Below are 22,436 nucleotides of genomic sequence, written 5' to 3' on the forward strand. Positions count from 1 at the left end.
TATTGTAAGGGGTCTTAATTGTAATTCTAGTAAGATTTGGGATTTTGCCTAGGTAGCTGTTTTTTAAGTCAGATCCTTCTGGCTTAAGAGTATGGGGAGTCTGTTCCTCGTTTCTCAAAGATGTAAGCATTTGGGCTTTTTAGAACCAACGATAGCATATGCTATTAGTTTTAAAAAAAAAAAAAAAAAAGAAAAAGAAAAAAGAAGCATTAACGGACCCGGCTCTTAGGGTCCGAGTGCTCGCACCAAACTGCTTGGCACATTTCCCTCAGAACCGAAACCCCGAAAATTCTCACTATTTCTTCATTTTGACCCTTGCATTGACAGCGCTCGCTCAGTCCATGAAAGCCAAAGTTCGTCTCTCAGACTCCGTGACATCGCACACAGATTTCCGTTCCACTTCAGTAAGTTTCTTCCTTCTTAATCTTTCACGCGTCGATCAATCCTTCATTTCCAAATTATGTTGCTTATTTTGATTCTCTGCAATTTGAAGCTCTTAATCTTGATTTTCGTGTTGCTGATAAAATGTATGGCTTGATTGGTTGGAATTTTTCAAATATTTGGAAAATTAATGTGTTATAAAGAATATGATTCGTTATTTTCTCGAATGTCCCGGTTGTCTTGTTTAATTCTAGTAATATGTGCTGAAAAGACTAAGGAAAGATTATTATGCTCTCTCTAGTTCAATTTTCTTTTTGTATTTCTTTGCACCTTGAATCAATTTGTTTCTCAGGAGTTTTTTCCCCCTCTTGATAAGTAATAACAAGACTTTTATTTTTTTGTAGAAATTACACAAGAGAATTTAATTGATTAGTAAAATCAAAAAGACGATCACAATTAACACTGCCGAAAGAACGCTGCCAGTCAAACAATGGCCTAAGTAAGATGTACTGAAGGAGAGCTTCCACTAAGCTATATGGAGTTAAGAGTATGATTATTTCTCACTTGCCAAATCGTCCACATAATACAAATAGGAAATAACCCTTAGACTCCACCACTCTGATGACCAGCACGCAAACTTCTCCGTCACTGTCATGAGCATCATGTGCAGCACCCAAATTGGACAACCTAATGTACTTCTTTCAATATCAAGTGGTTTTTTGTGTGCCTTTTGCCTAAGTAGGCACATTGTAGGTCCTATAAGTGAATGTATCCTAAGCTACACAATGAAGCTTTCTATTGCTCCTGGCGGCGCTTGTAGGCGCACCCGCTGGTTTGTGGTGTTAGAGTTTCGTGTTGCTTTAGGCGTTTGAGTTTAGTGAGTTGTGAAGAGTTAGTTCTCATGGTGGTTTTTGAGTTGGTTTTGTGCAGAGTCCAAAGTTTTTGAGCTCTTGGTTGCAGAAGGGGCTTCAGGCTTGCATTTTGTCGACGGAAGCCGTGGGATAGTTAGAGTGGTGTTTTTGGGTAAGTTGAATGTGGTTTGGTTGTTGTCGGTGGTGGAGAAGCTGGTTAAGGGTGAAGTGATGACAAAATTCTCTAAATCGCTGAGGAATGGGAAGATTCATCATTATCCTAGAGAGGTGTAAGGGACGAGGCTGGAGAAGTTGTGCTTCCAAGCTTAGGAAGCTGGTGGGCTTTTTGGACATGCCTTACGGCAAGGGCGGTGGTCCTCTTCCTTGTCGGCCCGTTGGAGGGTTGATGTCATACAATGTGGGTGGTGCTTCGTTGATGTCCATGGGAAGTCAACCGGTGCTTTGAGTGGGCCGAGTTTGGCCTAGGGCCTATTGGCTTAGGACCTAGGCAAGATCCAGAGAAGTCGGCCATGCCCTATTCTATACCCAGCCAATGTGTTTTTAGCCTTCCCAAGAACCCCTCACTCGAGCCAATTTCTAAACCAAGCCCACATGTTTTTAGGCTTTCCTTAAACCCCTCAGCCGAGCCCATATCGAGCCCATCTACCGCTTGTTGCTCTGGCCCGCATGTTTTGAGCCTGCCTCCAATCTCCAAGATTGACCCAACTTTGAAAGGTAAGTGAGTTTTAGGTCCTGTTCATTGGGCCAAATCTTCCTTTAAACTAGGAGTGTAGAAGCGGACGGTTATTAATTGCTAATAACTGTTAACCACCTAGGGTGGTGCGTTTATTGATTTTAGGTAGGCGGAGGTGGTTAATAACCACTAATCACCTATCCTTATATATATATATAAGAATAAAAAATACATGTTAGATATTATATACTGCGTGTGTATCCTTAATGCAAAGATTTTTTTTGTTTTGGTAAGTTTCATAGCAAATACTTGAAGCCTTCTATTTATTTAGAAAATGCTCAAAACCATCTAAAAAATAGGCCCTAAAAAAAGGCTCAAAGAAGGTCCAAAAAACCAAAAAACCCATACCTAAAACGTGGTTATGCGGTGCGGTTATGAGTTTCAATAACCGCTAACCAGCGGTTATTTTAAAACCACTAACTGCCTAGGTTGCGGTTACGAAAATATGAGAACCGCTTAAGGTAGTTGCAGATAGAGGCAATAACCTCTGACTGCAACTGCTTGTACCCTTACTTTAAACCCAAAACTAATTTATCAGGCTTGAGTTGCCCACAACCCGGTGGTCCATTGGGGGTTGCCCAGGCCGGGCTGTTATGGAGTTTTGCAAACGGTTGTCGCCGTGTGGGGAGGGAAGATTGGCAAGGCACAATGATCCTTCTGGCAAGAACAAAGTTGGTGGTCCTCACTGTGACCCAATCCTTATTGAGAATGTGGTGTTTGCATCGGTGGGGAGGCTAGACATTGTCGGTGGTCCTTCCTCGAACTCGTCGGCAGTTCTATTTCATCCTTGCGTTCCAAAACTAGCGGAGAAGGAGGTGGCAACATCTGGTTTTAGAGTTGTGGGTATGGTTTTGGAACCTCTGGTGCTACTTAATCATCTTGCCGATGGTCCTTCACAGAACTTGTAGGCAAACCTGTCTCTTCCCCGCATTCCAGACCTAGTCGAGAAAGAGGTGTCTACGTCTGGTTTTGGAGTTGTGGGTATGACATGTAGTTTGCTAGAAGCCCATTCCCCCATGGCTGAGCTTCCAGTGATACCCAAATAGATCCAATCCCTGTTGTTGGCGCTTTCCCCTTGTAGATCCAATCAATGATCTTGTTGTTCCTTGCTCTTCCTCGGGTCTTTTGTGGGAGGTAAGTCCTACTGGGATGGAGTTGGGCAGTGTTGGAAGGAAAAGTTAGTTTGTACTGGACTAGGATCCTTGTCAGGTTGTGGATCTTTTCAACAGGGTGGAAGCCTCGTTGTGTACTCCCCTAAGCTCCTATTCACTTGTTGTGGTGGGGAAATCTGGTTGTCTCAAGTTGGAGTATTCAGAATGGGTGTTGCAAAGAGAAAAGGAAATCTATAATGTTGTGGGGGTTTCGTGTCTGGCCTTTGAGGAGCAATTTGTGGCGATTTTGACATTTATTGAAGCGGGTCGTCTTCAAAAGGTATCGGGTTCCATTTCTAAACTTGGAAGCAAAGGCAATAGGGAGTTAAAAGGGTTGGAATGCTCTATTAATTATGATTCTAAATTTGAGACTTGTAGCTATGCAATTGGAAAGGAGAGGGGTTCTTTAGTTTTTTAATGAAGCCTAAAATCTTATCTTGGAATGTGAGAGGGTTGAATGAGGGGGATAAATGCCTAGGGGGTGAGAAACTTACTTAGAGAATGGAAAGTTGACATTGTTTGTTTTCAAGAAACTAAGCTGGAGGTAGGTGTGGGCAAAAAACCGCAAGCCCAACTCTGACCCGACCCGCACAGGCCGGTTTTTGCCTTCAGATTTGCGGTTATGGGTAGAATTTCGGACTTCCCGTGCGGGGCAGGGCGCGGGTTTAGTATTTTGAAAAAATTGGATACCTGCCCCGCCCCTCATGTATAAAACAAAACCTAAAAAAACCCTAATATCATTTTCATTTCGTCGGCTCCCTCCTACGCCGCTTCACACGAATCAGTGGAATCACACCTCTCAGTCTCTCCTCTCTCACACACCTCTCGGCTCTCATCTCACAGTCTCACGGTCTCTTCTCACCTTTCTCATTTCTGTGCTTTCACCTAACCCCGCATCAAGCCGCCACCGCCATGGTTCTCTCATCAGCCATGAGCAGCCCACCATAGCTGCAGATCCAAAAATACCAGATCCTATCTTCCAAACGGGCTGATTCAGAACCCGTCGCACAACACCTGATTGGCTGGCACCATCCCACGCCGCTATAGTTCCTCTAGCACCGATGCATCAGTTAGCTCCCGCCTCCCAGTTGGCGCAGACGTTCGAGTCAGTCGTTGAGGTTTCTTCTTTGGTTCAGTAACACTAAACTTCTTTGTTTGATTTAGCAACCCTAAATACTCGCCTTGCCTCTTCCAACCCTCAATAACGCGCCTGCAGAACCCGTCCCGCCCCGCCCCGCCCCCTGCGACCCCTGTGGCTACAATGATTAGTAGCCGGGGCACGAGTAGGATTTTTGGCCCCTGTAGGGTGCGGGTTCGGGGGCCAAAAAGGCGGAAATTCACCCCGCCTCGTGCCCAGCCCTAGTTGGAGGTAATGTCTCATAGTGTAGTGCATAGTTTGTGGGGTTTTCATCATGTGGATTTTGTTGTTTAGATTCCAGAGAGGCTTTAGGTGGCGTTTTGAATATGTGGAATAGAAGGGTGGTGTAAAAGATCGACGAGTGTGTGGGAGAGTTCACCCTGGTTGTTACCTTCAGAAACGTTGAAGATCATTTCACCTAGGCCTTTGCGAGTGTCTATAGCCCTAATTTTGATAGGGATAGAAGGCTTCTTTTGGATGAGTTGCCTGACATGCTCAGTTGGCGGAGCTCGCCTTGATGCATCAGGGTGATTTTAACGTCACCCGGTTCCCCAATGAGAGATTGGGAGCAATATGCTTATGCCTAGCTATGATGGAGTTTTTTTACTTCATTTTTTATCAAGGCTTGATGGACCTCCCTTTTGTTGGTGGTACTTATACTTGGTCGAATAATCAGGAGTCTCTCTTGGTCCAGGATTGACAGATTTCTTGTATCTCCGTCTTGGGAAGCTCAGTTTCTGGGTTTGTCCCAGAGAAGGCTTCCTAGACTATGCTCGGATCATTTCTTGATTCTCCTTGACTGTGGTGACTTTCACAGAGGAATTAGGTGCTTCAAATTCGAGAACATGTGCTGAAGTCTAAGCGTTTTGTGGAAAGGGTGAAACATTGGTGGGACTTCTATCGCTTCCAAGGCTCTTCGAGCTTTAATGTGGCCAGCAAGCTCAAGGCTTTGAAAGTTGATTTAAGGCAATGGAATGAGGAGGTGTTTGGCGATGTAGGGAGAAAGAAAAAGATCTTTTGGGAAGAGGTATTTGATATCATTGAAGAAGAGAGGGCATTAGGCGACGAGGAGAGAATGAAGAAAGCAGAAGTATTAAGCGAGTTAGAGAGATCCCCTCTCATGGAGGAGGTGAGTTGATGACATAAATCTTGGGCTTTGTGGTTAAGGGTAATAGATTTTGAACTTCAATGATTTGTATTGATGTGTAGCAACGAATATATAGAGAAAATAGTTACATGATCTTTTGATCAGTTAAGTAGTCCTATCTAACGTTTGAATTACAAGCATAAACCTTATCTAGCTTATCTAGAAACCTTATCTAGCTTATCTAGAGTTTGAATAGAATTCAAACTCTCTATTTTAAATATACAGAATCCTATCTAAAGAACCTATCTATTAGTTAGGAGTCTGTTGAAGGAGTTGAACCGTGATTAGTATTCTGCACTAGGGAGGAGTCTTCACATGAACCTGGACGGGATTCTGCGGATGCTGAGGTGGCAGCAATGATACTGTTTACAGCCCCCCTCAAGCTAATAGGGACAGAACAAACCATAAGCTTGTCACGTAGGAAAGAAAACCGAATAGAATTGAGACCCTTAGTGAAGATGTCGGCAAGCTGATCATGAGTGCTAATATACTTGATGGATATATCACCATTGAGTACCTTTTCACGAATAAAATGGTAGTCGACTTCAATATGCTTAGTCCTAGCATGATAAATAGGGTTAGAAGCAAGAGCAAGAGCCCCAATATTATCACACCAAACACGGTGGAGTATGCCATGAGTAACCAGAAATTTTTTAAATTGGTTAGATATGTATTCACCACCACCATCACATTGAAATTGTTTGATGGAAGAAGAGAATTGATTTTCCACAAGAGACTTAAATTGGACAAAAACTTGAAACACATCTGATTTATTATGGATGGGATACAACCAGGTAAACTTGGAAAAATCATCAATAAAAAGAACATAGTATGAACAACCACCTAAGGACTTCGTAGAGCATGACCAAACATTCGAATGGATGAGATCTAAAGGACATAAAGAGACACGGGGAGAAGGTTGAAATGGAAGCTGCTTGCTTTTGCCAAGTTTACAAGGTTCGCAGACACCATCCAGATGCTTAACCCCACTAACCGGAAGGGAAAATTGCTGCAACAAATAAGAAACAACTGGCTGAGAGGCATGACCGAGGCAAGAATGCCACACAGCTGTAGAAGTCTTGACACCTAAGAAAGCAGTCAACGCATGCTGCTTATTGACCGAAAAAGACTTCAAATGAAGAGGATAGAGACCACCTTCACTCCGGCCTTCCAGTAGAGTGAGACTCGTGTGGCTGTCCTTAACAAAGTAATGAGAACCATTGAAAAAAAAGAACAATCATTATCTCGACAAAATTGATTAATGGAGAGAAGATTAGCATAAGCTTTAGGACAATGTAAAACTTGAGAAAGATGAAAGGAAGATTTAGGAGTATGAAAACTCATAGAACCAGTGTTTTGAATGCTCAAACCTGTGCCATTCCCCACAGCTACATCATCAGAACCCGAGTATGGTTGTTGTAATGAAAGATTCTCAAGGTTGGCAGCGATGTGTTGATTCGCAGCATTGTCAGCATACCAGGGACTATTATCAGCAATTTGGTTGGAGGTAGCCACCATTGCAGACAGTTGAGTAGGAGGATGACGACCTTGGAAGGCATGATCCATCCTATGAAAGCAATCCAACGCTTGGTGACTCAACTTCCCACATATTTGACATGGGGGTCTGGCAGGGGAAGAAGATGGAGGCTGAAACTTTGGTGAAGAAGATGTACTCTTAGGACCATTCCAGCGCTTTCTAGAGGCTTTAGCCTTACGGTTGTAATTGTTGGCAGTAGGCTTGGAGGAGAACATGGCAAACTGGTGAGTGTTTTCAGTATTGGAAGCGGTTTGGCTATCCAATAGAAGCTCATAAGAGAGCAATTCATCTTGAAACTCACTAAAAGTGAGAGATTTGTAGCGGGAAGCCACAGACAGTGATGTAACCACAAGATTGAAGGACGGGTGAAGACCACCAACCACGTAACCAATAAGAGCATCTTCAGTAACCGGTTGACCCACAGCTGCAAGTTGAGCAGAAACTGCTTAGCAACTTCAATATATTAAGAACAACCTTTAGAGCCTTGATGAAGACTCTGAAGCTAGCGTTGAAGATGAGAAATCCGGGTCTTGGAATGAGAAGCAAACCGGCTGGAGAGGGAGTCCCAGACTTGTTGAGCGTTGGTGACATCAAAGGTGGTTGACATCACTTTCTCCATGAGAGTGGCATTAAACCAAGAAAGAACAAACTGATCTTTCTTAGTCCAAAGCAGAAAAGTTGGACACAGGGTAGTAGTAGCTTTCCCTTGGTCATCCAAGACGTACTTGGGAGGGCATGGTTTAGAACCATCCACGAAACCCATTAAGTCGTTTGTCTTCAAAATTGGAATCACTTGGTTAGACCACGTGATGTAGTTGGGTCCTTCCAATTTGAAGGTCATAAGCTGGCTAATATGAGGCGGAATAAATTGGACAGCAGAGCTGGAAGCCATTGATAGAGAGAAAAGAAGGAAGAAAAAGTAGCGGAAATGTAGAAGAGATCGAAAAATTCTGCGTGAGCAATTTAGAGTTCTGATACCATAATAGATTTTGAACTTCAATGATTTGTATTGATGTGTAGTAACGTATATATAGAGAAAATAGTTACATGATCTTTTGATTAGTTAAGTAAACCTATCTAACGTTTGAATTACAAACATAAACCTTATCTAGCTTATCTAGAGTTTGAACAGAATTCAAACTCTCTATTTTAAAAATATGCTATGTGGAGTGCTATTTTTTCTCGTTTTGGTCTGTCTTGGGTTATGCCTCTGAGAGTCCTTGGACGGCTGGTAGGCCGAGGAGTGCTGTTATTTGAAAGATGGTGCCGACATGCATTCTCTGGTGTGTTTGGAAGGAAAGAAATGATAGGTGTTTTAAGGACTTGGAGAGATCCTTGGAAGAAATTTTAGCTTCTTTTTTTCGTACGTTGTATCTTTGGACGGTGGCTTTTGTGTCACCGTTGTCGTTTACCTTTGATGAATTTCTTGTTCATTTTTCACTTTTTAGCTAGGTGCATTCTCTTGTATACTGCCGGTGTATTGAGGGGCGCCTTACGCTTTTAATAAGACCAACTTATTACTTATCAAAAAAAAAAATACAGAATCCTATCTAAAGAACCTGGGAGGAGTCTTCACATGAACCTGGGCGGGATTCTGCGGATGCTGAGGTGGCAGCAGTGATACTGTTTACAAAGGGAGGGTGACAAGTGCATGGAGTTTTTTTAGAAAGTGGCCAACTCCAATAGGAGGAAGAACTCCATTGACTCCTTGTTGATTGATGGCACACTTTCTACCAATTGGGTGGAGATCAGCAAGCACATTGTCCAATTTTATAAAGAGTTGTATACCGAGCAATTCATCTGCCGACCTTTGTTGGTGGCTCTTCTTTTGATTCTATTGGTGAGGCTGGCTGAATCTGAGGCTATTTGGTTGGAGAGAGAATTTGAGGAAAAGGAGGTGTTGGAGGTAATGAAAGCAATGAATTGTGACAAGGCGTAGGCCCTTGACGGTTCCTCTATGGCGTTCTTCCAAGCTGACTAGAATATGTTAAAAGATGACATTATGAAGGTCTTTCGTGACTTCCATGCTAGAGGCAAGTTTGAAAGGATGCTTAATGCTACTTTCATTGCCCTCATTCTGAAGATTCTAGGGGCTGTTGACCCCAAAGACTTTCGTTCAATTAGTTTTGTGAGTGACATTTACAAAATTATTGCTAACATTTTAGCAAACAGGCTAAATATGGTGTTGGAGAAGATTATTTCTAAGTCGCAAAACACTTTCATTCGGGGAAGGCAGATTCTAGATCCTGTTCTTATTGCTAATGAATGTCTTGATAGTAGAATAAGATTTGGGGAACCGGGTGTAATCTGAAATATGGACTTAGAAAAAGCATACGATCATGTTAATTGGGATTTTCTGTTATACATGCCGAGGAGGTATGGTTTTGGGGGGGAAGTGGTGCTCTTGGATAGCTCATTGTATTTCCACGATGTAGTTCTTGGTTTTGGTGAGCAGCACTCCCACCGGTTTTTTTTAGTAGCTCCCGTGGTTTGAGACAATGGGACCCTTTATCCCCTATTCTGTTTGTCATTGTGATGGAGGCTTTGGGTAGGTGAGTTCTGTTGCAGTGAGTGGGGAACTGTTATCTGGCTTCTCTATAGGGATATGGATTAATATCTCTCACCTTCTGTTTGTGGATGATACTTTTATTTTTAATGGGGTTGACCCAGATCTTCTACATCATCTGCGGTGCTTGTTTTTATGTTTTGTAGCTGTCTCGGGTTTGGAGGTTAATTTGGCTAAGTAAGAATTGATTCCTGGGGGTGATGTTGCTGATGTGGATGGGTCGGTAGGTATTATGGGTTGTGGGGTTTCCCCTTTGCCTTTGAAGTATCTTGGTCTTCCGTAGGGGCCTCCTATAAGACTAAGTCTATTTGGAATTGCGTTATTGAGAGATAGAGCATCGGTTGGCTAGTTGGAAAATGATGTATTGGTCTAAGGGTAATAGGGTTACCCTTATTGAGAGTACACTTTCCAATCTACCTACGTACTTCATGTCCCTCTTTCCTCTCCTAGTGGGTATTGCAAACCATATTGAGAAGCTTCAATGTGATTTCTTATGAGGTGGGTTAGGCGAAGAGTTCAAATATTACTTAGTGAGTTGGTCCAAGGTTTTTTCAATTGTTCTCCAACCTCTGAGGGAGGGTTGGGGGTCTGGAATTCTCTGATGTTCAATCGTGCTCTCTTAGGAAAATGGCTATGGTGCTATGCGCATTAAAGAGAGGCTTGGTGGAGAGGTTTGGTGGACTCTAAATTTGACAGTTCGTGGGGTGAGTGGTGTTCTAATGGCCTTCTTGTGATGTATGGGGTGAGTTTATGGAAGAATATTAGGAGGGGTTAAGAGAAGTTCTCTAGCCATACCAGATTTGAGGTGAGAGATGGCTTCAAGGTTAGTTTTTGGCATGATCTGTGCTATGGGGATATGGCCCTTAAGGAGCCTTTCCAGATTTATTTGGCATTGCATGTGCGAAGAATGCTTCTATTGCAGCTCACTTGGAGCTTTCGGTTGGCTCCAATAAGTGGAATGTAAGCTTTGTAGAGCGGCTCATGACTAGGAGGAGGATGTCTTTGCATTGTTCTTCAAGGTGTTGTATTCAGCTAGAGTAAGATGGGAAGGTGAAGACAAGTTTTGGTGGGTCCCCTCCAAAAGAGGTTTTTTCTTTGTTAGATCATTCTACAGTGTTTTGGTTCGTAATGATGGCTATCGTTTTCTTGGAATAGTGTTTGATGGATTAAGGTTCATTTGAAGGAGGCCTTTTTTGCTTGGTCGACAGCTTTAGAAAAGATCTTTACCATAGACAATTTGAGGAAACGGCATGTCATTGTGGTTGATAGGTGTTATATGTATAAAAGGAATGGGGAGTCCGTGGACCATCTTCTTCTCCATTGAGAGGTTGTAGTGCCTTATGGAATGTTTTATTCAGTTGATTTGAGCTGTATTGGGTTTTGTCTAGACGAGTAGTCGACTTATATGCGAGTTGGTGGACGGTCAGTAACTCGTGGAGTGCTGCTGTGTGGAAGTTGGTGCCTTTGTGCCTTTTATGGTGTCTATGGAGGGAAAGGAATGACAAAAGTTTTGATGATCGTGAGATAACTTTGGAGGGGATTAAGTGTTTATTTTTCTATACTCTATATTTTTGGACAGCTGCTTTTGTTTCTCCTTTGGTGATTAGTTATCATGATTTTCTTGTTTTTTTTTACCTCTTCTAACTAGGTGTTTTCTCATGTATACTTCTTCTGTACTTGGGGGCGTTTTACACTTTTAATGTATCTCGATTACTTATAATAAAAAAGATGTATCTTAATTATACTTAATCTGTTACTTAATGTGCGTTATAATAAAACTGAATTTACTTATAAAAAAAAACTTAAACCTGTTCACCTCGTTTTTATGAATGTTTTGAAAGTTAAAATTTTCTTGTAGGACATGTTATGTTGAAATAATACTACGTTTTGACTTTGGTTTTAGGAGTGGTAGTTGAACAAATGCAATAATATTGAAAGTCTTAAACTAAGCAGACCAGTAAGCATCATTGCATGCATACTGTCATAGATTTCGTTAGCAGCAAGCCAACCTGTGCTGCCTTGCTGACCCAACAAGGGGAGCAAGTAAACCAATGGTATCTCACAGATAAATGCACTCACGTGGCTTAAGTAAAGCATGGGCACTATACAATGTAAATAAATGGAGAACACAATTGGTAGAAATATGGCTACTTTATGAATTAATAATACAAACAGGTTATAATACAATGAGACAGGGAAAAAACTAATTCAAGCACTGGCCTGCACTAGTAAGCTAGTTCACCATTCCGCTAATTAGTCACCATCCCCTAAATAGTAATCTGAGTAGAATCATAACTGACAGGATGATATATTTATATGCTTGGGTGACAGTAAGCCTATAAATCACAAAATTTTTGAAGTCCTAGAACTAATTATAGGAATGTTATACTGGCCAAGAAGTAATGCAAGACAAATGGCCATAGGCAAAGTCATATGCCATGGACAAGCTTGGTCGTGACGTCCTTCCACATTGTATTACGTGACTCTCTTGCCACATCTTCCTCGCTTCTTTCAACATAGTGATATTGATTCTTCCATAAGGAAGGACACCCAAGCACAGACTGGACCAAAGAGAGCTAAGACCCACCCACTTCTGATGAAGGGCTGCGCCGCTTGGGAGAAGAAAGCCGCGCCGAAGAAGAGGCTAACAGACCTCATCTCAACCAGGCGTAGACACTATCCCATCCCTTGCTAGTGTTGACAAGGGCTTGGTAGCAACCCCAAAACACGGCAAAGAAGGAGCCTTGGGAGCACTGAAAGCCTCTAAAACCTCCGCAAGCATATGCTCATTCAATTTGCCAATCTTATGATTCCGGGAGTATCTAAGCACCGAGTTGGATTTTGACGGATAAATAGGTGCGGCAGACTCCGACATCACAGGGAGAGAATAACGCAGCCTTTCACCTAACGCATCCGCAGCTGAAGAGCAGTCGCCGGGAACATCCAGGAACGCTGGACCAAGCCCATCTAGGGCCAGAGACGGAGCTAGCTCCGGCAAGGCAAACTGGTCATGCTGACTAGCACTGGCGGACTTCCAGGCAGCACCCAGCCCTAGCGCTGCCGCCCCTGAAAGGACACCAGAAGAAGCCGATGTAGAAGCCCCCACCGACAACGAACCAGTCTTGATCGCTGGACCTGTAAAGCCCCCAGAAGCAAACGAGAAAAGAGTAGTGGCTACCCCTTCTAAACTGGATGGAGTAGAAGACTTCTCCAAGAAACTCTCCGGGGCAGAAACTTACAAAGGAATGGAAGAGGAAAGCTCTAAAAACACCGGAATAGTAAACGCCCCTAGCGTCGGATACCCAAACCCGTTGGGAAAGCGTTGGATCCAAAAACCGGAGCAAACCCCACCTGTTTGGCCTTCTTGATGTTGGACATAAAGCCTATCCTCCTGGATCCAGCCCATAGACGGATCCCTCTAAGCACACCCGACCCAAACTCAAACAACGCAGTTTCCGTTTCAGCCCAAAAGAAGAGGTTCTGCTCAAGTTCGTTGGGTGCCCGCATACCCAATCCAGACAAAAGTCTCAAGAATCTTCCTGAAGATCCCATCCTCTTGCCCCGAAGCGTCACAATCACACTCGACTTCACCCTCTGAAATCTTACACTTCGAGCACGCCTTCCTGCATCCTCTGCAACTTCGAACCCTGGAGGGAAGCTTCCTGAACACCCCAAACTCCTCTGATGCATCACCTTCAAGCTCAATGTCACCCATTGCAACCCTCTTCTTGGAGCACGCCAGACTGCAACATCTGGAATCTCGAATCTTGGAGCCATCAGCATGAAGGTCTTTACCCATAGGACCAGAAGAGGACCTCTCCATTGCTGACGTAGCGGAAGACTAAGGTAACTAATCAAAGAGCAGCGTCTTTGATTCTGCAAGGAGAAACGTCTTTGTCTTCTGCCCAAAAAGATAAAAACAAGCCCGCAAGCTAAAAGAAAGATAAAACTCCGCACAGTATTTGAGAGAGAATTCTCTAATTTGATAATAATTCAATTGATTGAGTTTTACATAATAAGCAAACCTATTTATAGAAGAGAAATACTGGTAGAGAAAGTAATCCTAATCCTAATAGTAATAGTAAACCTTATTCTAGTAGTAAAAGGAAATCTGATCCTAATAAGGAAAAGAAATAAATAAAGTAAATCTAATCCTAGTAAGTAAAGAAAATAAAGTCTTAATCCTAAAAAGGAAAAATAAATAAAGCAACTAACAAATCTAGTCCTAGTAAGGAAAGAAAATAAAGTCTTAATCCTAAAAGGAAAAATAAATAAAATCCTGGTTTGACGATCAAGTCTTTCCTTTTGTACTTCCATTGTCTGAGAACATGTAAATTTCTAATCAAACAACTCTGCTTCAATATTATTTTGGACATCTTTTCTATTTTCGTTTTCATCGAAAATTTTGGTAAATTCCGTTCTACATCAATTGCGAAGCAGTCCACTGCCTACTGGATTGCCTCCTGCTCTCGAACCAGCGGAATTAGCTTCTCCATCTCACACTAGACCACCACCGCCGTCTGAACCAGAGGTCCGCCATCTAAGACAAGAGCCGGTGAGCGCACCACCTCTGCGAACGACAAAAAGCCCGCGACCTTACCCAAACTCTTCCCTGCTGGAGCGCCACTAGAAGAAGACAACACCACCGTGGTTTCAAAAAAAGCCAACGCTTTATTCAGCTCTCCAGAAACATGACCCCAACCCTGCCCGTCACGGCCTTCAGGGAACACAATCATCTTAGGTCATTCCTTAAGGGCCTGTGCAGCTTATAATTGTCCTTGTCACCATGCCACTTGGAGTTCACATTCTTTGTCTTCCTCTCGTTATCTCTTGGCTTTGCTTTAGGTGATTTAGGAGACCTTGGCTTCTTTTGGTAGGCCTTGCGACTGTTCTTACGATCTCCACTATCTAAGAAGAAGACCATTATGAGCTGATGTGATTTTTTGGTGATGGGGTCAAATGACAACGTTGGACCAATTTCTGATTAACTTATAGAATGCTAAAAGATAGAATTTGGAAAAGAATAAAGATGTAGTCAATGCTGCTTCATATATAAATCTTGACACACTAATGAAATAATTGTAATGACTAGGTTTTTATATCAGTGCTTGACTTTGGGTCTCCTCTTATGATGACTATTACAGTACGACCTAGTGCTCTAAGCCCTTTGGACTCATCCTGAATGTGATTTGGTATGTAAATCTGAAATGTTGTTCTGGGTTTTTTTTTTTTTTTTGGGGGTTCTCTATTTACTATAGTCCTGCTGGCTGGTGAGCTTTTGCAGGCATATTTCGCAATTACACATGCTGGTTTCATGGGTGAGTGATAACTGTTTTAAATGTGTAGTTAAGCAGACATTATGAGATTCAGAGATGGTTTTGATCATCAGCTTCTTGTTAGTTGTATCTTTTTTTAGGTCTCTTTTGGATTGGGCTGTAGTCTATGTTCCTAACTTCTTGTTGAATCTTGTAGATTTGGTTAATTTTTTAGATTGTAGACGCCTATAGGGTGATTGTCTCTCTCGTATACTTTTCGGGTACGAGGGCTTTGTCCTTTTCTTTTAAGAAAATTTCTTTGCAACTTGTGTGGAAGTTTGAAAGTTCTGCCTCAGATACACTCCCCCTAACCTTAGAGCCTTTTGCCTTTATTGATATGATATAAAACCACATACACTCCCCTACCCCTAGAGCTTTGCATCATAATTGCCATCTTTTCCACTAATGTCATTCCAATAATATTTGTAATAACTCTGAATTTTAAATCTCTCTGAAGGTAAAAGATTTACACGGTACTTTACTTGGACATTAAAGATAACATCATTACTCTTCCCCCACACCCCCCAAAAAAATGCTGGGTGGATAATGCCATTTCTTGAAAATATGAAATGAGTAGTATTATCTTTACAAGATGTACTTGCTAACATAAATGTGGATATCTTTTATATATTTTTGTGACAGTGGATTTGGAGAAGGAAGTTGAGGCAGTAAACAGCTCTCTTGTAGTGCACACTGATTCATTAGATTTGGAAAAGGAAGTTGAGGCAGTAAACAGCTCTCTTGTAGTGCACACTGGTTCATTAGAAGGAGGGGCAGTTCTAGAACCATATGTGGGTTTGGAGTTTGATTCTGAAGATGCTGCTCGGAAATTCTATGTTGAGTATGCTAGACGGGTAGGATTTGTCGTGCGAATAATGCAACGGCGCCGTTCCGGCATTGATGGGAGAACTCTTGCCCGTCGACTTGGATGTAACAAACAGGGTTTTTCACCTAATCAGAGGGGCACAGTTGGACCGGAGAAAAAGCCACGGCCTAGTGCACGAGAAGGATGCAGGGCAACTATTTTGGTGAGGATGGAGAAGTCCGGGAAATGGGTTGTTTCAAGATTTGAAAGTGAACATAATCATCCTCTGGTTGCTACTGCTAATGGGTTCAGCACAGCGGTAAGTTCCCTTGACTTAAGTAATCGTTGTGTTTTATTAACTTCACAATTTGTTCGTTCTATAGTTTTTTAGATCATTGAGTTTCTTGCTTGAGATTTTACACTTTTTGCAAGGTTATTAAAAGTCGATGAGAAGTTTGTTTCATTCTATTTCATTAGTTTTGTGCGACATTTCCTGACTTATTTTTGAACCTGATAATTTATGTTGAATTTTGTTGTCAATTTAATTTCTTTTCCTTTTTAATATTTTACATGCAAATGCAATACCTACAGTATCTGTGACCAATTCTAAGTTCTAATTTAATAATGTTCACTTTCAAAAGCTACCCTTTTTTCCCAATCAAATTGTTTTTCTGTTAGAAAAAGTTGTGTTGTTGGCTTGATGGTGAATGGTCATCTTTTCATTCTTTGAGGCACAAGTTCAAGCCCTGGGAACCGCAATCATGTATTAAACTTTTATTCATCAAAAAGAAAAAGTGATAATAGGCTACTAAATAGGGGTAGCCTTACTTCTCCCAAATCCCTTGCTTCCCACAGGAGAAGGGCTAGCGATGGGGGCTCATGGGATTAACGTGAGGAAGAAGGTTTTGCTATATCCTGACCAAGGCAAGTCGCTGGGTTTCGATTCAAGGCTCTTTTTGATCCACTCTCGTGTAGACCCTTGTCAAGAGGTACATGCAAGACAGCTTAATACCTGTTGAAAATTTCACATAGAGAAACATACTCCAATTCAATACCTGTTGAAAGTTGTGACTCCTCTATTGCTTTGACAATTGAGGTCGTCATTTCCATATATATCAACATTGCTTCTTCTTGAACAGCTAATAATATCTTGCATCATTCCCCCCTCTCCCTTCCTCTCCCCCTTTCCGAGGTTGAATCATCATTCTCCCCTGGTTGAAGAAAATTTAAGCTTTAGATTTGAGATGTTGCAAGTACTAGGATCCTTGGGTTCTTTGATGAAATCCTGTGTAACGTAAACTGCATCTTGTCAATGGCATGTTGTCTTCTTTAAGAGGAAGGAACAACTATAGTTGAATATCCATCTTGCTTATCTCAATTTTGATATTATATGGACCAATGCCCTCAATTGTCAAAGCAATAGAGAATTCACAACTTTGGACTGATATGGGTAATGAGTTTTCCTTTCTTCACTAATCTGGCACTATTCTGCTTTCTTGGCTGCCACCTAAATGAAGGATTTTCAATCCAATTCTTCATACAAAAAAGAATTCCCTATTGCTACATCTTTTATTACACTTTTAAGCATAGCAATGCAGAGCAAGCTGCAAGATTTCTGACCTGTGTTGAACCTAAATAGGTCTATTAAGTATTAACTGCGGCGATGCAAGCGTGTCTTCTTGGTGAGTGAAAGGCAAGGCTCATGCGTCGTAGCGTGTATGCTCCATGTGGGTTCGGGGTCTTAGGGTTTAGGGTTTATTTGGGTTCCTTCTTGTGGACAGTTTTGTTTGTTCCTGAGTACGTAGGGGCGCCTTACACTTTTTTTTATAAAATTTTTTACTTATTAAAAAAAAAGGATTTCTGACCTGTGAATTGACTGTCTCACAATAAAATTGTTGACTATCTTTAAGCACAAATTTAATTCTGTGATTTTGTCTTCCTTCGGTTATATTTCCATCTTCATAAAATATGCTTTAGATGAGCCAATCTTCTTGGCTTGTCAACCTGCTATGCTGTACCTTCATTGGATAGACTGCACCGGGTGCTAAATCAATGGAGTCCTGATAAACATGCATGGGCTGCAAGGTTTTTGGCAAGTTACTGCAAGCCTCAAGTAGCTTTTCTATTAATTTAGACACTTCTGTAACTGATCAACTATTTTTTATCAGTATGTTTAAACTCCAATTTCCATTGTTCATAAAAATAAAAATAAAAGGTTTAAACTCCAATTCTTTGACTTCATCATGAAACTTATATTTGTCAAGCAATTTGAGAATTTTCTTCTCAACAACAGCCTCTACTTTTTCAGCAAGCTACTTTTCTGCTTCTTGTTGCTGCTCTAGTTTGCCAGCTTGCTGTTTGGCAATTTAGCTCTCTTTTGGAGTTGTGAATGCAGCTTCCTAAAACTTGATTACTAGATCTCCCTAGACCCCATAATTTTCTCTCACATGAAGCCATTTTTATAGTATTTGGAGATCATATACGTGCTTGGTAGAAATTGCTTGTTGAATGTTAGATTTCAGAACATTCTTGAGTCTAGCAATTATTTTTCAGTCACTCCACCAATAATGGATAGCTCGTGAATTTTCCATTTCAATCAGTCACCATGTCTTCGTTGAGGAATTTCTTATCTAAGAAGCACATGTAACTCCTCCTGAGATGTCATTCTAGGAGTGTGGGTTATCCGACATTGTGGAAACATGGTTCCCATAACCTGCTCTGATACCAAAAACTGAGGTAGGAGCTGCAAGTGGTGGGATTTTATGCTTTTTTTTTTTTTTTTTTTTTGAATGGTTTAGCCAAAGTTTAGAAAAGATAAAGGGGGATTATGTTTAAAAGGTTGAAAAAATTATGTAAGCTGGAAAAGCTTGCATCTTCTTCTTCTTCGTTCTTTCTTTCATTTTTTTTTTTTTTTTTTTTTTTTTTTTTTTTAATAGATGGAAAAGTTTGCATCTTGATAGCTTATTTTGCTGGAAACAGAATTTTGTGATTGCAGCAAACAAAAGAAAGATCATCAGGGCTATTTGATGGGTTCAATGATGGCTGAAGTTATGGAAAAAACATGAGTAGTTAAGGTGTCGGAATGGTATAAGGAATGGATTGTGGTGAATTGAACAAAAGAGAAACTCACAAGTTTTTGGGTTTTTTATTTTATTTTCTGGGGCTAACATTAAGTGGAGACTACTAAAGATTTAGGTTGTTAGGTTTAAGATACGGCAGAGGGAAGGATTTGAGTTTGTTCAATAGGATTTTCTAAGGTAGATGGGATGGATTTTAAGATCTGTGGAGATGAATTTTCAATTTTTTTGAATGAGATGAAGATGTACCCAATTTTCGTACTGATTTGAAAAACAAAAGAAAGAGGAAACTTCACTTTAACCCCCGAACTTCCACGACATTTTCAATTACCCCCCCCAAAGCTCAAAAACTCTCAATTTTGTATATCAAACTTCTGATTTTTTGCAATGTCACCTATTTTTTAGGGTTTTCTTTTAAATTCTAATAGAGGGGTGTGAAATTCCTAAAATACCCTCAATTTATAAATTATTATTAATTTTTTTTTTTTTAAAAAAAAATGTTTGGTGGGTGTTACCTGTGGATCACAAGGTGACCCACGACGGGGTCACCACTGGACCCCGCTGTGGGTTTGGTTGTGATCCAACTTGGATCACTAGACCCACAACGGGGTCACCACTAGAGCCCGCCATGGGTCTGGTCAAAAGGTGACCCAACATGGGTCTTTTTAGTTGTGGGTAAATTTAGAATTTTATTAAAAATTTAGGAGTATAAAGGTCATTTCACCATTTTTGCCATCTAATATAACCCCCCCTAGCGGAAGGGTGACATTGCAAAAAATTAAAAGTTTGATACATTAAATTGAGATTTTTTTTGGGGGGGGGGGAGGGTTATGCCTCGTTGAGTGGTAGATCTTTTTGCTTGTTGGATAGGGTTTTTTGGTAGAAATCGGAATAGTATCACATGGAAGATGATTCCTTCTTCTTGCCTTATGTGGTGTATTTGAAGGGAGAGAAATGATCGGAGCTTTGAAGGCAGTGAATGGACAATAGAGGAACTTAATGATTTTTCTTTAAAACTATCTATCTGTCATTGGACAGTTGCCGTTGACTTAAAAATTTCTAGCTTTCATGTTTTTCTTGATGTCTTTTCTTCTACTAGTTAGGGGTTCTCTTGTATTCTTGTGTACTTGGGTTGCACCTTTTGTGCTTTATATTGCATTGCATTTACTTATATATATATATATATATATATATATATATATATATATATATATTTACCTTTGCAGGATCCCCTTGGGGCTCAGTTTGAAATTAAATTTATTTTTAAGATTGTTTTTGTCTTTTAAGTTTGCTCTGTTTTCAACTAGTTGTATCCTGTGTCACTTAAAAACATGAATGGGTCAACCTTAGGAGCAACAAGGAATGTCAGAGATAGCATAATGGCCTGAATTACAATAAGAGAAATCGATTGAGATGAATCAATTTCTTTTATGACTATTTTTCATAAGTTTGACACCAAGTAGTTGATATGCTGACATGCTGACAAACCTTTCTAGCCGCGCCGGTGAGAAAGATGGATAACAAGGACCTAAATGATGAACCTGGACAGTTAGAACAGTTGGCTGACGGACTCGATGTCTCAAGCTTTGACTTTCCAAGTTCAGCTGGTGCTTGTACATAGGGATTTATCTCAACTCAAATGTTTTTAAAAAAATTACCATAACTATAATAATAACAATAGGGTGGGCAATATGGTCGCGGGTTCAAGACCTGCAGAGTATGTGTATAACATATGTGTGTATATATATAAAGAAGAGACGTGAGAAAATAATAGAAAAAATGAGGAAAAAGAAAAGAACAATGACAGCTAACCCAAGTTTTTTCTGACTGGAAGCAAAGATTACTTAGAATCTAGGTATATTAGTGCGATGTGCAGTATGCATAAGCATCATATTAGGTTGTATCATGAAAAAGAAGCATTAGATACACTAAGAGGACTTTTAAACACAGTCCAATAGATAAACAGATTATTAATATAAGATCTATTTGTATGGTATGTGGTGAATCATTTTGTTTTAATTACTTTCCCATCTGGTGTTTGAATCAGCTGAGAAATGAGTATTTATTCATATACTTGCAGGGTGATAAGGATAAGAAAATCGAAGAACTTATGAGGGAGTTGGAACATCAGGAGCAGTTATGTGCTGCTTACAGAGAAAAATTACTGAGTTTTATGAATAATGTTGAAGAGCAAACGGAAGAACTGTCCTCAAAAATCCAAGTTATTGTTGACAATGTCAGGAAAGTTGAATCCGAAGTGCAAAAACTTTCCCACCGTAGATAGCCTTGCATTCTAACCTGAGTATATATATTTGGTAGATATGGGTGAGATTGTGTATAATCCATGTTGAGTTTTCAGTGTTGTATAGGGCTTGCTAGGATCATTTTCTTGAAGTCCAGATCATTGTTCTCTCTCTCTCTCTCTCTCTCTCTCTAAGGTAAGGTAAGTTTACTGCAAACTGTAGGAGTAAAAATTCCAGAAAGAATAGCTCTAATTAGCTGTGCCAGAATTCTTTAATGTTTTGAAAATTATTTTTATTAATTTCAGATTCAAAATTAGAGAGAAAAAAAAAAATATTCCAGTAACACGTTCCAAATGATATGCATAAAAATACAGAAAACTAGTCTTGATAACAATCTATCTTCAGAGAATATAGGAATGATGTTTTCTATTTCAAAGTTTTATTTTTAGTTTAGAAAACCCGACTGTTGAAAATATATTTCGTTCTAATTTTTATTTTTATTTTCCTTTTTGGTTCTTAGAAAAAGTGAGACGTTTTTTCAAATTGCATTTTGAAACGACCAAAAAGCCTAAAAATGTTTGATATTTGATAGTACAATGAATCATTTGTCATGAATAGGACTTTTACAAAGCCTTAAAGGTAAAGACGAAGCCAAGTCCTCGTTCTTTTAGAGATGAAGCCATTTCTTTTCTGAAAAATGCTAGACCAATAACTCTTTTATCATTTATTGACATGTTTCAGCATGCAATTGAAGGACGTAAATTTTTTAGTGGTTGATATGGCTCCAATCACATGTGGACACAAGTCAAAACAAGTTGTAAAAGAGTTGTAAGATGATTGTAGGTGCATCATTACTTTTGTTTCTTTTGCTTATATATTTTTGAAAGTGCTAGACTTCTAACTATTTTATAATTCTTTTACAACTTTTGACACACATTAGCATGTGATTTAAGATGAGTTTTTAGTGGCTGATGTGTCTCCAACCACATGTTAACATGTACCAAAAATTGTAAAATAGTTGTATGTGTAGCATTACTCAACGGAATTTGGGTTTTATGAGTGAGTAATGCCAGATAGAAGTCACATTTTTTTATCTCAAAGTACTGACATGACAATTTTAACTAATTCTTGGATGGACAGAAATATTTTTTACAAACTGATTTGTAGGAAATTTTCTACAATCCACATATAAGAGTGATATGTGTCCTTTAAGTGTATGAGAAGAATCACATGTTTTATTGTAAATGCACCTATAAAAAAAAATGTTTTATTGTTAATGCTATTAAAAAAATATGTGAGAAGCACATGCTATTAAAACATGTTTTTCTCACATGCCAAGGGACATATGTCAAACTTAGATATGGTTTGTATGAAATTTTTGTCATTCTTGAATTATAATTGCGTAGGATAATGGCACTGTAATAGTAATCCTTGCTATGAACAATACTCGTACTGTGGCAATTCCTCTTAG

At 40.1% G+C, this 22,436-nt stretch overlaps 1 protein-coding gene across 3 annotated transcripts; it reads left to right on the forward strand.

The window, feature by feature from the left end:
• Positions 1-219: 219 nt before the first annotated feature.
• On the forward strand, positions 220-21,264 carry LOC133879342 (protein FAR-RED ELONGATED HYPOCOTYL 3-like). 3 transcript variants are annotated; one of them, XM_062317865.1, is made up of 5 exons: positions 220-404; positions 14,670-14,717; positions 14,810-14,843; positions 15,483-15,964; positions 20,803-21,264. In XM_062317865.1, the coding sequence occupies exons 3-5, from the start codon at positions 14,840-14,842 to the stop codon at positions 21,004-21,006; spliced, it is 690 nt and encodes a 229-aa protein (XP_062173849.1). In that variant the 5' UTR covers positions 220-404; positions 14,670-14,717; positions 14,810-14,839; the 3' UTR covers positions 21,007-21,264. The 3 variants fall into 3 exon arrangements, with proteins under 3 accessions (XP_062173849.1, XP_062173851.1, XP_062173850.1); XM_062317867.1 differs by lacking the exons at positions 14,670-14,717; positions 14,810-14,843 and adding an exon at positions 786-928; XM_062317866.1 differs by lacking the exons at positions 14,670-14,717; positions 14,810-14,843.
• Positions 21,265-22,436: the final 1,172 nt, after the last annotated feature.

The sequence above is a fragment of the Alnus glutinosa genome, chromosome 10, assembly GCF_958979055.1.
Source record: "Alnus glutinosa chromosome 10, dhAlnGlut1.1, whole genome shotgun sequence".
Classification (NCBI taxonomy): domain Eukaryota; kingdom Viridiplantae; phylum Streptophyta; class Magnoliopsida; order Fagales; family Betulaceae; genus Alnus; species Alnus glutinosa.